Raw genomic sequence first — 18,494 nt, forward strand, 5'->3', positions numbered from 1 at the left:
GTTGGGTATATCAGTATTCTGACTTTATTTCTCTTCAGTATACTGATTATTGCTTGTCTTTTGTCTTTCCATATATCAGTTTGTCAATAACCACAAAATAACTTTTTGGGATTTTGATTGGAATTGCATTGAACCTATGGATCAAGTTTGGGAAAATGACATCATTATTGACTCTTCCTATCCATGACATGGAATGCCTCTCCATTCATTTGTATCTTATTTGATTTTTTTTTGTAGTTTCACAGTTTTGCTCATATAGATCTTGTACATATTTTGTGAGATTTATACCTAAGTATGTCATTTTTGAGGTGCTAATGTAAATAGTATTGTTCATTGCTGGTATATAGGAAAGCAGTTAACTTTTGTATGTTAACCTTGTATCCTGCAACCTTGCTATAATTGTTTATTAGTTCCAGGATTTTTCTGGTTGATTCTTCTGCATTTTCTGCATAGATGATCATGTCATTTGCAAACAGACAGTTTTATTTCCTTCCCAATCTTTATACTTTTTATTTCCTTTTCTTATCTCATGGCATTAGCTAGGACTTCCAGTGTGATTTTTAAAATGAGTGGTAAGAGGGGTCATCCTTGCCTTGTTCCTGATCTTAATGGGAAAGCTTTCGTACCACCTGAGTATAATGTTAGCTGTAGGTTTTCTGTAGATGTTCTTCAGATCAGGTTGAGGAAGTTCCCATCTATTTTTAGTTTGCTAAGAGTTTTATTCTGAATGAATGTTGGATTATGTCAAATACTTTTCTTTTGATATGATCATGTGGTTTTTCTTCTTTAGCATGCCGATGTCATGCATTACATTATTTGAACCTGGAATAAATTCTACTTGGTCATAGTGTATAATTCTTCTTATATGTTGTTGGATTTGATTTTCTAGTATGTTGAGGATTTTTACATCTGTGTCCATGATGGAGTACTAATCTTTAAGTTTTCCTGTAATGTCTTTGTGTGGTTTTGGCGTTAGAGTAATGCTGGCCTCACAGAATTAGTTAGAAAGTGTTCCTTCTGCTTCTGTCTTCTGGAGGAGATTGTAGAGAGTTTGTATAAATTTTTTCCTTAAATGTTTGGTAGAATGCAGTAGCAAACCCATCTGGGCCTGGTTCTTTCTGATTGGGAAGGTCATTAATTACTGATTCAATTTTGTTTAATAAATAAAGGACTATTTCAGATTGTCTGTTTCTTCTTTTGCGTGTATTGGCAGGTTGTGTCTTTGAAGGAATTGGTCTGTTTCATCTGGGTTATCAAATTTCGGGGCTTACAGTGTTCATAATATTCTTTTATTATCCTTTTACTGCCCCGTGGGATCTGTAGTGATGTCACCTCTTTCATTTCTAAGATTAGTAATCTGTGTCTTCTTTTTCTCTTAGCTTGGCTAGAGGTTTATCAATTTTATTGATCTTTTCAAAGAACCAGTTTTTGGTTCTATTGATTTTCTCTATTGACTTCCTATTTCAATTTCATTAATTTCTGCTCTATTTTTAAGTATTTCTTTTTTCTACTTAGTTTGGATTCAAAACTTCTTTTTCTAGCTTATTAAAGTGGAAGCTTAGATTATTGACTTTAGATCATCTTTACTAATGTATGCATTCAATGCTGTATTTTTCCCCCTAAGCTCTATTTTGGCTGCATCTCACAAATTTAAAATTTTAGTTCAATTTATTTAAAAATTTCTCTTGAGGCTTCTTTGACTCATTTGTTATTCAGAAGTATGTTCTTTAATCTTCAAATATTTTGGATGTTCTAGCTGGTTTTCAATATTTATTTCTACAATTTCACTGTGGTCTGAGAGCATACTTTATATGATTTCTATTCTAAATTTGTTGAGGTGTGTTTTATGGTGCAGGATATGGTCTCTCTTGGTGAATGTTCCATGTGAGCTTGAAAAGAATGTGTATTTTGGTGCTGGATGAAGTTTTATGAATGTTTTTGATGGTGGTGTTTTAGTTCAACTATATATCCTTACTGATTTTCTGCCTGCTGGATTTGTCACGTACTGTAAAGGGTTGTTGAAGTCTCCAACTATAATGGTGAATTTGTCTTTTTCTCTTTCTATTCTGTCAGTTTTTGCCTCACCTATTTTGGTCTGCTTTTTAGGCATATAGCAATTATACTTGTTTGATAAAACAGATATATAAGCATTTTGATTATACTTGTTAAAAATTATTTTAAGTGGTTTAGAGCTTTCAATAAGTTCACTTTCAAATAACACTATACTGCTTCATGGGTAGTACAGATGCTTTATAATGTAATATTCCCAATTCTTCCCTGCCTGGGATTCTGTAAAGTTGACCTTTGAAGCAATGGGTAAGTCAGACAACAGTTTAGTTTTTTTTTCTCTTTCTCTTTCACTTCTTAAACTTTATAATACATTGCATGTGAGCTTTTTTCCCCTCAGATTTATTATTGTGACCAGCAACTTGAGAGCTTACAGTGTTTCTAAAAACAAATTGAGGCAGATTATAATTTTTAAGAAGCCTTACTGAAAAACTTTTACTGTCAGATATTAGTTGTCAGGTAGATCCAAAACAGCAGTTGGCCTGGCATTAGTAGACAGTATGACTTTATTTACCTTTCTTGGTATATTTACTATGTTTAAAACTAGTAGTTAGCTCCTTGAGCTACTCAACTGGTGTTCTGGCTTCTAAGTCCTGTCTCTCATATTATTTTTCAAAAGTACATTGATCACGTCACTTCCCTACTTAAAAGAACTTTTAACGATTTCCTGTTGCCACAGAATACATCCAAATTCTTTGGCAAAGCATGTTTGGTCTTCGGTAGTTTGGCCCAGGTACCCATTTAAACTCTTTTCAGCACTTCCCTTGGTGCATTCCTTAGCTACATCCAACTGCTCCTTTCTGTCCAAACACACACTCACTCCTGGTGAGAGAGATATTTTCTTGCTACTACCTCCCACCCAACTCTGTGTTTCTCCCCTCTGCAAAATGCCAAGATTACTCTTGACCTTTCTCTCCTATCTTCTCCAACAGACAAAGCAACTGCTATCCTTTTTCTTTCCTTTGTACATATCTTGATTGTAGCACTGACCTCCTTGTATCATGATTATTTAGTTAAGGGAGGCAGACATGGTGGGTTCTTATCTTTCTGTTCTTGGTGCCCAGTGAAATCACTGGCACATAATGGGCACTCAAATGTGTTGAGTTAAATTAAATTTGTAAACTTTTTAAAGATGGTACCCAGATATGTGAGCAAACACCATAGTAGATGTTTCCAGTGAAGATATTTTGTGGATGGGATTGACATTTAATTTAGATCAGTAAATTCTGAGTAAAGCAGATTGTTCTCCATAATGTGGTGGGCTTCACCCAATCAGTTGAAGGCCTTAAAAAAAAGACTCTCCTCCTCTAAGGAGGGGGGGGTGGGTTGCCAGCACAGCCTAGGAATTCAAATTTGGCTCTTCCCTGAGTCTCCAGCCTGCCAGTGCCTACTGCAGAGTTTGGATTTGCCAGCCTCTACAATTACATGAGCCAGTTCTGTAAAATAATTCTCTTTCTCTACACATCCTATTCTGTTTCTCTAGAGAACCCTAATACAGGAAGTTCATTTTTAAAAGTTCCTGCTACTGTTCACTCTGTACTTTAAACTGAGTTTTAAAAAAAAGGTTGAGGTACTTCCCTGGTGGTGCAGTGGTTAAGAATCCACCTGCCAGTGCAGGGTACATGGGTTTGAGCCCTGGTCCCACGTGCCACAGTGCAACTAAGCCTGCAAGCCACAACTACTGAAGCTCGCGCACCTAGAGCCCGTGCTCTGCAACGAGAAGCCACCACAATGAGAAGCCCACGCACTGCAAAGAATAGCCCCTGCTCACCACAACTAGAGAAAGCCCGTGCTCAACAACAAAGACCTGATGCAGCCAAAAATAAATTGGGGAAAAAAAAAGTTGATAGAAAGTTGCCCAGGATTTTATGAGTGAAAAGCATCTTCATATGTAACTTTCCCCCTTGCTTATTTTCATGCATTCATATATATATATGTGTATATATATATATATATATATATATACACACATACATATATATGTATATTTTTAAGACCTTACATATATTGACATGGCCAGATCTTATACAGTTCCATTAGTTTTGATAAAAGCACACATATACCCATGTAACCACTATCAAAACACAGAACATTTCCATCACCCCAGAAGGTTCCCTTACACTCAAGTCTCCCTGCCCTGGAGAAGCAACTTTGATTCCTACATTGACAGATTAGATTTGCCTGCTCATTCTTGAACTTCATATACATGGAATTGTCCAGTATGTAATATTCTGTGTCTGGTCATTAAGCATAATGTGTTTGAGATTGAGCTGTGTTGTTTTTGAGTATCACTATTTTGTTCCTATTCATTGCTGAGTAGTAGTCAGTGCATGACTATACCACAGCTTATCATTCTCCTTTTGATGGACATCTGGGCAGTTTCCAGTTTGGGGCTAATATGAATAAAGCTATTATGAACATTCTTGTACAAAGCTTTTTGGGAATATGTTTTCCACTTCTCTTGGATAAATATCTAGGAGTGGAATTGTTTGGTTCATAGGACAGATTTACATTTAACTTTTTAAAATAGTTTTATTCCCATTTTTCACTCCCACCAGTAGTATACAAGAGTTCCAGTTACTCTACATTCTCACCAGAATTTACTGTTTTTTTTTTTCATTTTATCATTTCTTGTGGGTGTTTAGTAGTAGTACCTCTTGCATTCCTCTGATAATTAAGATGTGGAACACTTTTGTAAGTGATTACTGGCCATTCATCTGCTGTGTTTACTCATGTCTTTTTCCCTTTTAAAAACTGAGCTTGTTGTCTTATAGGAGTTCATACATTCTAGATAAAATCGTTTATCACATAACTAGTGTTACCAAGACTTCTTGCCTATTCATTTTGTTAATGATGTCTTCTGATGTGAAGAAGTTTTAAATTTTTATGAAGTCCATTTTATCAGGTTTTTCTTTCAGGATTAATGCTTTATGTGTCTTCCAAAAAAAAAGCTTGCCTGCCCAGAGATCATGAATTTAGACGTTTTCTTTTAGAAACTTTATAGCTTTAAGCTTTTATATTTAGGTCTGGGATGGACCTTGAGTTAATTTTCGTATATGGTGTGAGGTAGAGGTCAAGGTCCTTTTTCCTTTATGGATATCCAGTTGTTCTAGCACCATATGTTGAAAAGACTGCTCACTGAATTGCTTTGGTGCCCTTGTCAAAAATGATTTGACTGTGTAAGTATGGTACTGGCACAAAAACAGAAATATAGATGAATAGAAAACCCAGAGATAAACCCATGCACATATGGGCACCTAATTTATGACAAAGGAGGCAAGAGCATACAATGGAGAAAAGACAGCCTTTTCAATAAGTGGTGCTGGGAAAACTGGACAGCTACATGCAAAAGAATGGAATTAGAACACTAACACCATACACAAAATTATTTGACTGTATATACCTCAGCTTTGCCCACTTTTTACTGAAATTTCTCTTCTACAAGTAGCTTGTTTGGTTTTTGTATTTTCATTCAGTTTAACACAGCAGGGACTTGAAAATCTAAGTGAGGGAAGCTAGAGGACACAAGATGGTAGTAGTGAAATAATAATATTTGGTAGTTAACCAGTGGGATGAAGCACTTATGGGAAGCAAGTGCCTTAGCTGACACTTCTGAAGGTGAATACTTCCGTTTTCTAGGCTTTAAATTTTTAATTAGAAATAAATTTATTCTGCACTAATTGGTTTTCTTGTTCATGTCAATAATTTATTTTACTTAAATGCCAGCCTATAAAAAGGAAGCACAGAAAAATCCAAACCTTTCTCTATCCTTTATGCATGCACCATTTGGAGAATTCCAATAAAATTCAGGTTCCTGGCAGGCAGGTTGCATACCTACTGCCCTGTGTTTTGTGATTACAAATGTCAAAAAAGCATTTTTTTAAAAAATTATTTTTTGACAGTACGTGTGCAGGTCTGTTTGGGCACCAGTTGCCACACTTTTAATCATAGAAGCTTTATAATTTAATGATTGGGAGAGTTAAGATCCTTTGTAGTTTTTTTTAGCATCTTCCTTGCCATTTTTTGCACGCTTATTTTTCCATAATTTTAGTATTTAGAACTTTAGTATCATCTAATATAAAACATATTGCTAATTGGTATTTAGGGGAGTATCATAATAAATTTGTAAATTAAGAAGACCTGACATACAATGTTGAATCATCCTATCCATGAACCTGGAAATGTCTTTGCATTTGTTGGATCAGTTCTACTTTCATGTCTTTCAGGAATGCTATAAAGGTTTTGTTGCTACTATCATTGGGATTTTCTCTATCATTATGTCCTCAAACTGGCTATATTTTTTATGTATGAAGGCAGTTGACTTCTGTATGTCAATTTTGTATCTTGGTACCTTTCTGAATCTTCTTGTTTTAGTTAATCACTGATACTAGGGTTCTCCATGTATACCAGGAATTGCCAAAACTTAAAGGGCCAGATAGTAAATATTTTAGGCTTTGCCATATGTCTCTATGATAGATTCTTCTTTTACCACTCTTTAAAAACGTAAAAACCATTCTTAGCCCAAGAGCCATACAAATACAGACCTCAGGTGTATAGTTTACTACTCTATATCATCTGCAAATAATTTTTCTTTACCAACTCTTATGCCTCTAATTGATTTGTCTATAAATAGCTAATATTTCTAGCATAGGATAGAACAGTTGTGGAGATGGTGAGCATCCTTGCCTTGTTCTTGATATTAGAACCAAGGTCTCTAGTGTTTTCCTATTATGTAAGATATTGACATTAGGACTAAGGTATATATTTTTTAATTGTGTTAAACAAGCATTCATCACTTGTCATTCCTTGAATGTGTTTTTAAGGAATGGATTTTAATTTTGTGAAAAGCTTTTTTAGCATCTACAAAACTAATGATGGGATTTTTTTCTTCCTTGGGTCTTTTAATAAATGGTGTCTCCTACCACGTCACACATAGGCTATTTTCTTAATGTGATGTTGAATTTGTTTGCAAATACATTATTTAGAAATTCTGCATCAGTGTTCATGAATGATATTGGTTTGTGTTGTTTGGGGTTATTTTTTTTGGGGGGGGGCGGGTAATGTCCTTATCAGATTTAGGTATACATCATAAACGTATTGAATGTTACACATCATAAAAACGGTAAGTTTTCCTTAATTTTCATTTTCTTGCAACAGTTTATGGTGCATTAGAACTATTTTGTTGAAAAGTTGGCTTGAATTCCTCTCTAAAATCACCTGGGCCTGGTGCTTTTTCTTAGGTAGTTTCTTAATAATTTTTCCAGGGAAATTGGTTTGCTTTAGCTTTATTATATCTTATCAGTTTTGATAATCTGTATTTTCCTAGCAGAATATCCATTTCATGTGGGTTTTCAAACTTACAGAGGGTGGCAGAGTGATTGTCTTTTTAAAAACTCTGTCCACTTGCCTGAAATAACCTTTGTTCTTTATTTTTACCCTTTCTGAATCTCTTTTAAGTATGTTTCTTGGAATACAGTATGTGATTAGGTCTAGCTTTGTATAAACTAAGTTAAACTTTTTTTTCTTTTAGCACCTGGGTTAGGTCTTTACACATTTATTTTTACCGTATAATACTTTTTTTGGTGTCAACTTTCTGAAAATATTTATAATTATGTGTGTTTTATCTGCTATATTCCTTTTTCTATGATGTGCTGTCTCTGGTCTTTAAAAAAGTAGTTTCTGGCATATAAGGTTTATTTTTTTGTTTTGATTGCCTGTTATTTAACCTTTTCTATCTGTGTGTCAGTGTTTAATTGTATTCTTTATTAGCTTATCTGCTTTCCCTGTTTGTTACATGCAACACTTGCCCATTAGTCTTCCACCCTCACACCTCAATATTTGTTTGTCTTAATAATGTATGTGGATATATTAAAATCCTCAGGATATATTAAAATCCTGTCAGTTCTTTTGCTTTAGTTTTTGCAGTTATCTCTTGGGTTAGATGAAGCTTATTCTCTAGATTTCTGAAGAAGGGCTCACGAGTGGTAAGGTTCTTGCATGTTTAAATGACCGGACCAAGACGTAAACAGAGGTTTTCTCATTATAAGTTCTGTGCCTTTTCTGCCGCACCTCATTACTTACCTTTGTTGATACACACTGAACGTCCAACCTGGCAGACCTATTTTAGGTTTGTACTGTCTTAAAAGTGATATAAAGCATGAACTTCGTAGTCTGGTTTGGGCGGTGGCTTTCTTGTTGCTTTTTCAAAGATTGTTTTAACTATCCTTCCTTCCTCTTACCGTACAGGACCAAGCCATATGTCATTCTACGTTCGAACCCACAAAGGGTCTACACTTTCTCAGTGGTCTCTTGGCAATGGCACCCCAGTCACGAGTAAAGGAGGGGACTACTTTGTATTTTATTCCCATGGACTCCAGGCCTCTGCATGGCAGTTCTGGATAGAAGTACAGGTGGGAACTTCCCAGTATTGCTGGTATTAGTGATCAGGTTTCCAGGTGGTATTTGGCAAGAACCTTGGGATCAGTCAGTGTTCTGCCTTCCTAGAAGTAGAGAAGTAACTAATTTTCCTCTTCCAGGTCTTGGAAGAACAGCCTGAAGGAGTGGTCACTGTGGCCATTGCTGCCCACTATCTTTCTGGGGAAGACAAGAGATCCTCCCCGCTGGATGCTCTGAAAGAGAAGTTCCCAGACTGGACATTTCCCTCTGCCTGGGTGTGCACCTATAATCTCTTTGTGTTTTAGTCTTGTGGATGAGCTCTAAGTACATGCCCAGTGGGATACTCCACGTGGCACGGTTTCTCCTTGGGTTTCATGGATGTTTGTAAGTAAGTCAATGAATTAACGAACATATGTTCAAAGAGCTTGAAGGGCTAACACTCTTCAGGGCCCAGCACTGTCTGTAATGGTTATGCTGTGGGGTAGTGTGCATGGCCCTTCTGACACTTGAAAATACCAGTTTTCTGGCACTTAAGCACATGTGGGTACTGCCACTACCTACATATGTCATTTTATATGACCTTAAGGACGAAAGCCAACAAACCACTTTAATAGTTGTCCCCTTAGGACCATGAAAGATGCAGAAGGTACTGTAAATCCACTGTTAACGAGACAAATGACATTTTCAGTTAAAGTCCAAGACCATTTTTTGTGTGTCATTGGATGGTAGGTTAAATATCATTCACAGGAGTAATGATTCCCCTTGAGGCCTAACTCTGTAGGTCATTAAAAAGCAATTGCGGTAAAGACTGGGGAAGAACCATTGGGCTTTTGAGGCCCCAGCCTGTGCTGAGAGCTCTGCTTCTGCATGCAGCCTTTAGTGTGCTTTGCACCTCTGAAGCCCCAGTCCGTCCTCTGATGAGGAAACCTGTTTGAGTTGGTGACTCCTGTCCTTCTGACAAGTGGTCACTGAGCTCCATCATTGTAATGCTTTTCTGAGGTGGTTTTCAATGCCTGTTTCCCTCTAAAACATATCTTTTCCTCCTCTCCACACCTCACCATTGTGAGAAGACCATTTGTCTAGTTACCTTTCCCTCTGAGTTTCACAGGCTCTTTTGGTTTAGAATATTGTTTGTGCAAGTATATGACGTTAACTTCCTTCTTCAGAACACTAGTTGCCATGGTGGCTATTCTGGGGTGGAAGGAAAGTACGGTTGGGAGTGGCTGGGCATTTTATATTTATTCTCACTTTTTAGGAGTCTTCTGTTATCCAAGGTTAATCCTTTAGGGCATAATTTTATTGATGCACTGGGTCCTTATTTTTGTCTGTTTTCCAGCCAGTTGAATAGGTTAGTTTCTTCTCACTAACTTACTGTGTTGTGCAGAGCTGGATTTCCTGAGACTTGAGGCTGTGGCTTGTACTGGAATGTCCTTATAGGTGTTGGTATTCAGATCCTGCATGAAGGCAGCTCTAGGACTTAGAGGTACTTTTCATGTTGAGGAAGATGGCTTCTGGCTTCCTGGCTCCAGCAGTGGAAGAGTCTAGTTAGAGCAGTGCTAAATTCTGCTAGCTTTCTTTTTTCCATTAAAAATGTAAAAAAGACAATTTTTGCATTTAGCAAGCCTAGGCCAAAAAAAAACATTTTCAAGAAAAGCCATAGTAAAACAAAAAAGTGGCACTCGGATCTGCCCGAACAGGAGGAGCATAGTAAGTGTGCATTGTTGAAGAAAATACTTCTTGAAGCTGCTTGTGGGATGTATATATATACAGTGTGCTTTCTGAATCATGCTCCTCATACTGCCTGCCTAATTTGTGACTCCTTAAAAACTGACCGAGCCCACACAGACAGACGGGTTGCAGCCAGAGCTGAATGGTAACATGCTGTCACATGAGTGGACACTGGAACCATTGCTTTTCCTGGACTTTGTAGGAACCGTATAGAGTTGACCCTTGAACAGCATGGGGACATGGGGTGCTGACCACTGTGCAGTTGAAAATTTGCATATAACTTTACAGTCATAACCTCTGTATCCAAGGTTCTACAGCCATGGAGTCAACCAACCATGGATCATGTAGTACTGTAATACCCGTTTAATGAAAATAATCTGTGTATAATTGGACCTGCACTGTTCAAACCCATGTTGTTCAAGGGTCAGCTGTATCACTAGTCTTGGGTGCTTCACGTGTCAGGCAGTACACGTAAGGTTTGCAGTGTTTATAGCTTTTATAGACTCAACAATTGTGGACGAAAACACATATCTAAACAAATTTCAAAATACAGGCATATTTTCTGTTCCTGTGGTTAATCTGAAACAGATGAATGGAAATTATTTATAGGAAAAAGAAAAGCAAAATCACAAGTGTTGAAGGAGGACATTTCATGAGTAACAAAATAGTTCCCTGTTGTTACTCCTTTTCAGTAATAATCATGGTTTTCTTTTTGCCTTTGAGTTATTTTCCTATGCAAACAAATCTCTCGTTTTGGTTTTCTTGGGCACTATAAAGCTCTGATTATCGTACAAATGCTCACTAGTCTCACGGCATGCTTAATATTCTGGGGGACTGTTTTAATGCCAAAAGTGGTTAAGTAATTATACACAATATTCATGGCTCTGTTAAGAACACTGTCAGATCAGCAATCCCTGAGATTAAAGAACTTGTTAGTTTTTTGAGTATCTGATTTGAATAACTCGTTTCTAAAAGGGTCTTTTCAAATTCTAATGCATTTCCTGCAGAATTTAAAATGTACAGTACTGCACATTCAGGGAAACTGTGAAGGGTTACGATTTTAAAGAAATCCTCAAAATTTACATTGTGTCTGACCTTAGATTGTTGCATGAAGTATTTGTTTCCACACTTTAGCAGATGTAAATAAGCATGATAGGATTCCTAAAATGTCACCACTGAGGGAGCCACTACTTATGAAGCCAGACTGCTGACTCAGGAAGCTATAGAAAAAATGATTATGTCTGTCTATTTCTTTTCACTGGTTTGCTAAGATTAATTATTGCCTTACAATTTAACTGAAATAAACTTTTAAACATACAAGTTAGTATCTTTAACAGAGAAACGATCTTTTGTTTTCCTGTATCCTCCATATTTGAAGGGTATAGAGCCTTTTAAAGCTGTTAAAAAGACCTAGATGGCTCGTGTGGTATCACTGATATTTTAATGGGTCATGTGAGCAAAGAACTCAACATGGAATCCATTTTACTGTGGAATGAAATTGTGCATCTGAATTTCACAGATATCAATGGTCTATCAATCATTTGGTAAATATTGAGCTACAGCATATTTAGCAGTTTTATCATTGCCACTGGCAAAGAAAATCACTGAAGGGCTAATAATAAAGGGTATTCTTTCATTAAGTGACTGATCAATAGGGATAGGAGGGAGGGAAGAAAATACGGTCTTTCAGCCAGAGAGTAAACCCACTGTACATTCCAATCTTCACACAAGGAAGGGTCACCACCAGTCCCCAAACAGTGTACCACTTGTGAGCTCCCAGAGCTCTGTGCAAGTTACTTCCCTTCCTAAGTGAATTCCCTCCGAATAACTTCTATTCTTAAATACACCTTGCCTTCTTTTAGGGCCAATAAAGCCAAAATGCATCTGTGCCTCTTTATGTCTGTTTTCGAAAAAACATCTTGGGCATTTTTGAAGTGCATCAGTACTTTTTTTGATACCACTACTTCCTGATTTGATTGATTGGTAAAAAAATATAAGCATGTTGATAATTTATTTTCTCCAAGTTTGGCCCTACACCACGACCAAATGGATGTATACCAGGAATGGAATGTTGGTGTAACACCTCAAAAAACCAATGTCACATACCAGATTATTAGAATAAAGGACTACAGTATAATCATCTCAACAGATGCAAAATTTTTTTTTGACAAAGTAACACCTTCTTATGATAGAAAACTCAAAAAATTAATGATAGAAGGGAACTTCCTCAAACAGATAAAGGTCATCTATGAAAAACTCAACAGCTAACATCCTTAATTTATGAAAGACTCAATACTTACCCCCTAATGTCAGAAGGACAAGGATACTATTGCCACTTGTATACTGTATTGGAGGCTCTGGCCAGGGCTCTAATCGCAGACGACATGATCTTCTATACAGAAAATCCTAAAGAGTCCACACAAAAAACTATATTGGGTCAGCCAAAAAGTTCATTTGGGCCCAACAGTAAATGAATTCAGCAGTGCTGTAGGATCCAATTACAGCATAGTATTTTTATATACTAACAAACAACAATCCAAAAATAAAACAATTCTATTTGCAATTACATCAAGAATAAAATACTCTTAAGCTTAACAAAAGTACCTATAAAACACTACTGAAAGAAACTGAAAACATGAATAACTGGAAAAACACCCCATGTTCATGGACTAGAAGGCCTATTATCAAGACAGCAATATTCTCCAAATTCATCTGAATACAATCCTTATCAAAATCCTAGCTGCCTTATGTGTGTGTGCGGGTGTGCACAGAAATTGACAAGCTGATTCTAAAATTCAAATGGGGCTTCCCTGGTGGCGCAGTGGTTGAGAATCCGCCTGCCGATGCAGGAGACGCGGGTTCGTGCCCTGGTCCGGGAGGATCCCACATGCCGCGGAGCAACTAGGCCCGTGAGCCATGGCTGCTGGGCCTGCGCGTCCGGAGCCTGTGCTCCGCAACGGGAGAGGCCACAGCAGTGAGAGGCCCGCATACCGCAAAAAAAAAAAAAAATAAAAAATAAAATAAAATTCAAATGGAAATGCACGGGACCCAGAAGAGCCAAAATGGTCCTGAAAAAAACAAACTTATGACTTACTTACACATTCAAAATCTCCTACTAAATAGCAACAGTAATCAAGACGACGTGGTAGCGGCATTAAGGAAAGACCCCAGAGATCAATGTAATACAACTGACAGTTTCAGAAATAAACCCATACATTTATAGTCAATTGATTTCCGACAATTCAATAGGAAAAAAACCTTTTGTGTGTATGGTGCTGGAACAACTGAATATTCACACACGAAAGAACAAAGTTATAGACCTCTTACTTCATACCATATACAAAAATTAACTCAAAATGGATCAAAGGCCTAAATGCAGGTGCTAAAATTTAAAACTCTCATTAGAAAACACAGGCATAAATCTTCATAACCTAGGATTAGGCAATGGTTTCTTGGATATGACACCCAAAAGCTCAAGCAACCAAAGAAAAAGTTGGACTTCACCAAAATGAAAAAGTTCTTTGCCTCAAAAGACAGTATCAAGAAAGTGAAAAGCCCTCAGAATGAGAATATATTTGCAAATCATATCTCTGATAAGTCTAGTATCCAGAATATATAAAGACCTCTTGCAAACCAACAATAAATGACCCATTTGTGAAATGTGCAAAGGATGTGAATAAATATTTTTCTCCTGAGAGATGTGAATGGCTAATAATCATACGAAAAGACATTAGCCATCAGGGAAATGTAAATCAAAACCATAAGATACCACTTCATACATAACTTAGATGGCTATAACCAAAAATACAGACAATAACATGTGCTGATAGTAGAAACCAGAACCCTCCTCCACTGCTAGTGGAAATGTTAAGAAAAAAAAAAAAAAAAAAAAAAGGCACAGGCACTTGGTAATTAGGCACTGCCTCAAAAAAATTAACCAGTTATATGACCCAGCATTTCCACTGCTAGAGGGAACTGAAAACATATGTCCACCCAGAAATTTGTACATCAATGTTCATTATTAATGATGGTCAAAAAGTGGAAACCACCCAAATGTCCCTCAACTGATGAATGGATAAACATGTAGTATATCCATAAAATGGATTATTTAGCCTTAAAAAGGAATGAACTACTAATATACAAAGTTGAAAACCTCATGCTAAGTGAAAGCCAGACAGAAAAAGCCACATATTATATAAGTCCATTTAGATGAAATGTCCAGAACAGGCAAATTCAGAGACAGAAAGCAGATTTAGGAGAACAGGAAAAAGTCAAAATTCCACCTATTATTTTAGTCGCACGTATTAGAGATGACTAGTTTCCTCTGGTATGTGTAATTTTATATCATTTTTTCTGTATTTTGAATATTTTCCATGTCACCAATATGGACCATCTGTTCCAATTGCCTATTTATTGCCATGCCTCTAGGATGCTGCCAACTCTTGATGCTCCTATTCTAAATAATTCTGCATACACATTTTAAATCTAAATTTCTAGTTATAAGGAAAATTCTAAGAGAATTATACAATGAAAAGAATGTTTTTATGACTTTCAATACATATACTTATTGCTGTTAATTTGAGATGATGAATAAACAGAAGTTCATGTAATGGTTTTATTGCCCTTTACCAAGTAAAAAAATACACATTACAGAAGTAGCAGCAACTTTAATTACAAGCAAAGGTTGACTCTACCCCCAAATGACTTCTTGTTTTGGTATCAGCAAATAATTTAAACTTCAAATAGTTATACTGAATATTTAAATTCATTGTTTAAAATTATGGCTTAAACAGTCGATATGTGATCCAAACAAGGCAAAATTAAAATATGAATTAAAAAAATTAAAGTATGTAACACATTACCAAAGAGAAATTTTCTGTAAAGTTGCCAATTTTTTTGCCTTGGGGCCACCTATATCTGTTAGTTGAAAAACAAGTAGTTTATACAAGAAAAGTTTCGTTCATGGCGTTAACCACAGGAATACAGTTAACTTACTGGTGCCCTGCTTTTTTAAGAGTGCAAGATGAACCCAGCAGCACATTAGGATACCTGAAAAAGATCATAGCTGTTTACAATGGTAAGTCATGTTTATTGACTAAATACTCACACCAAACACAAAAGTAATGCTAGTTCTTCTCCTAATGGACTAGCACAGAAGAAGAAATTCTTCAGTTTAGTTTCTTGCTGGGCTGCATGTACTCACATGGGAAACATTTTCTACTTAAAATTCAGGGAAAGGTGGTTTAAAACAAAGGCTTAAATAAACATAGCACCAGAAGGACCAGGTACCAGTAATCACATATTCCACCCATTCAGGAGTTTTTGTATGTGAAATTATTGCACTTGTAATGTGAAAAAGTTAAGTGATAGTAAATTACCAAACTCAATAATTTAAAACCGTTTGATGAATTATGAACAGAGGATTTTCAAAATGGTTTTGGGTTTCCCTTCAAAGGAAACCTGGCTAGGACAACTAGAGCTAGCCATTTACTTTAAAAAGCAAGGATAGAGGACCAAGTTTTATTTCTAAACTGTAACTGCACTATGAGAAGAGAGGCTGTTTTACATAGTGGTATGAATTTGGTCCACATCAAATACATTGTTATTATAAAAATAAGTTCATTTTTGTAAAAAATAACATTGCATTCCTTTGTTCAAATTGCACAGTACAAACAAGCTATCTAAATTAATACTGTTATAAGGTAATTGATGTACATACAGTGGGTATGTGTTCAGTCTAAAGCAATTGAGTATGCAGTCATGTTTTCATAATGTATGAAAACTAAAGTTTGTCATTTCTAGAAATACATAAAATATTTAAAAAGTTACAATGAAGAACGCATTCTTTACATACTAATTTTTAGTAGCCGTGATAATACAGGATTCAGCAGTCTATTTACATAAAAGTCCATTTTTATTCAATTTACAAAAGCAATAAATAAGAAACTACATTAATTTGCACTAAACCTGTTTCATTTCATGATCAGTGTGACCATTTCTGTTACCTTATGACCAAGCCAATAAACCTGTCTTCCTCTATGAAGACTGCTTATATTTGGAAAGAAGAGCAAGCCCTGTCTTTGTTCCAAGAGTGAGTATCTATAGCCATGCAGAATCCAGCATAAAACCTTACAAATTATATAGTACAAGCCCTAAAAATATGAACAGTGCCTTTGAGTATACTTACACAAGAGTACTCACAAAAAGATAACAATTCTTTGATATAAAATAGTTTAGTGGTATCTAATAGCATAATTGATAAGAACTCCTCAGACCTCAGCCCACGCTGACCTAGCAGGAACCAAGCTTGCTAAAAAGCAGGCACACTGACTCGCAGGTAAATAGCTTCCATCAATTCAGGACCGGGATTTAACAGGCTAGAAGAGGAGCATGTCTCCTTCATACAGGCACCTCTTATGCTAGGGCAGGCATCTATTCAGAGGCCCAGTTAGGGAGGCCAGTGCTCTTGATCCAAGGGGGCATACAGGTAGCTCAAGTACCTGATGAGCTATAGCAAGCACCTTAGCATTTGTTTTTAAAAAGCAGTCTGAACACACGCTGAACCAGAAAACATAGGAAGCTGTAAGTAGTGAAAAGTGTTTTGCTCATCTGGGGCAAAACAATCCCTGTGGTTTAAGAGCTACCAACCTTTAAGAATAAAACCAAAATATTCTCATGTACATCTGTACAATATTCTTTATTACTTCCACTGAAGCTTAAAAAAATTTATGAAAGATGATTTTTTTGATATCACATTTTTATGGACTCAAAGAGATTTCTTAGAGGAGAAAGAGTTAGTTAAAATTTAGTAATACCTTACCAGAGTCTCTGAGCTGAGTTCTCGCCCTGGTTAAATCATCCAACTACGTCACAGTGTCCTCAGCTGCATGCTGCTGCTAATTAATACTGCCCATGGTGACGGCACCCATTGTTGTTAGGACACAGAACAGTCGTAAGTCCCATCCTGAAAAGGTTCCTCCTCCTCTGCTCGGGTTGTGTCCTCCTCTTTCCGGCTGACCAAACTGCTACCTCCGACCTCGCCCTGGGGGATGCTCCCGTGGCCGGAGGAGCTCCTGTTCTCCTCTGCCCGGGGATTAGTCTGTTCAGGAGTCTTACCCACAGTTATTGGCTGGAAGGCTTCAGGCTGGACCTGCTCTTCTGTTATCTCATTGAGCTTCTGCAGTTGTGGCTTAATGATGTTTAAAAATGGCTTATATCCAGGACTAAGTAGAAGAAAAAGGAAATTAGCTCTCCCTCTGCCACATTCAAAAGGCTCCCTAGCATGTTATGGATGAATTCCTACTAAGCACTGATATAGTAAGGTCGATGAAAGATTGTGGGGGAGGGGAGGAGGCACAGAAGGGTCGGGAGGAAAGGCTTTTTAGGTGCCAAGGCCACCATAGAGGGAGCAGCACATAATGTAAGTGTGACCACAAAGAGCAAAGACTGATATTCTTTATCCATTGTTACGATTAAAAATCATATTCTATAATCTAAGCACTGATAGGATTTTAGACTTGAAAAACAGGACCTTCAGAGAACATTTAACATGAATGAATCTACCAATTAAGGAAAACTAGACCCAAGTAAGGGAAATCCCAAATCCACACATAACTGGTGACAAAGGGGTAGAATCCCAGGCTCTTTTAACTTCATTCACTACTATTAATTTGGTCTTGTTAGTAATTGCCATGGAATGTTAAATTCACACAGACCTTAAATTTTTATCTTCTCAAAGCAGATGTTTTTAGCTTATTACCTTCAATTTGACAGAACTAAAAATCTCAAGTTCCACCCTAGTTCTAAGATCATGTGTACTGCATCAGTCTTGAGTCACTGACATGTATTCACTGACCAACACTATCTCAATGGATATGACTCATCTAAACTGGTATAAAATGGTAACTAAAGAAACTAACCTTTAAAATGAATATACAAAAGGAGTTTTTATTTCTAGCAACCTAAAACTCCAAATAAATGAACCAGAATTAAGCCTTAATGTGAAAGGACAGGATTCACCAAAGGACAGTGAAGATAACAAACCTAATGAAACTAGCACTTACCAATCTGTAGAGGCCCATCTGTCCACAGCATGCAGCCCTGTCTTTATGTTCTGTAACATCTCTCCATCTACCTCTGAAGATTGTATAATAACCAAAATCTGGTTGATTATTGAGGATTCTCTGAGAATCAGGCCTATAACAACACACCAGTCCAGACATCCTGCCTCCATGAAGATGTGTAGCAAATACCTACATATATAAGCAGAAACAAAAATGACTGATGCTAAAAATGATGTACAG

The 18,494-nt window shown here is 36.7% G+C and overlaps 2 protein-coding genes across 6 annotated transcripts in view; one reads left to right on the forward strand and one right to left on the reverse strand.

Moving 5' to 3' along the window:
• The window catches only part of ERMP1 (endoplasmic reticulum metallopeptidase 1), a 52,895-nt gene extending 41,380 nt beyond the window's left edge, over window positions 1-11,515 (forward strand). For both annotated transcript variants that reach the window (XM_059071857.2, XM_059071858.2), the window contains exons 14-15: window positions 8,314-8,477; window positions 8,604-11,515. In XM_059071857.2, the coding sequence (XP_058927840.1) occupies window positions 8,314-8,477; window positions 8,604-8,768 (329 nt within the window). In that variant the 3' untranslated portion in view covers window positions 8,769-11,515. The remainder of the gene's footprint in view (window positions 1-8,313; window positions 8,478-8,603) is intronic.
• Window positions 11,516-14,737: 3,222 nt separating this feature from the next.
• RIC1 (RIC1 homolog, RAB6A GEF complex partner 1) overlaps window positions 14,738-18,494 on the reverse strand; it is a 138,077-nt gene continuing 134,320 nt past the window's right edge. For all 4 annotated transcript variants that reach the window (XM_059071810.2, XM_059071808.2, XM_059071809.2 and 1 more), the window contains 2 exons: window positions 18,255-18,443; window positions 14,738-17,414 (listed from right to left, as the gene is read on the reverse strand). In XM_059071810.2, the coding sequence (XP_058927793.1) occupies window positions 17,126-17,414; window positions 18,255-18,443 (478 nt within the window). In that variant the 3' untranslated portion in view covers window positions 14,738-17,125. The remainder of the gene's footprint in view (window positions 17,415-18,254; window positions 18,444-18,494) is intronic.

The sequence above is a fragment of the Kogia breviceps genome, chromosome 8 (assembly GCF_026419965.1).
Source record: "Kogia breviceps isolate mKogBre1 chromosome 8, mKogBre1 haplotype 1, whole genome shotgun sequence".
NCBI lineage: Eukaryota > Metazoa > Chordata > Mammalia > Artiodactyla > Physeteridae > Kogia > Kogia breviceps.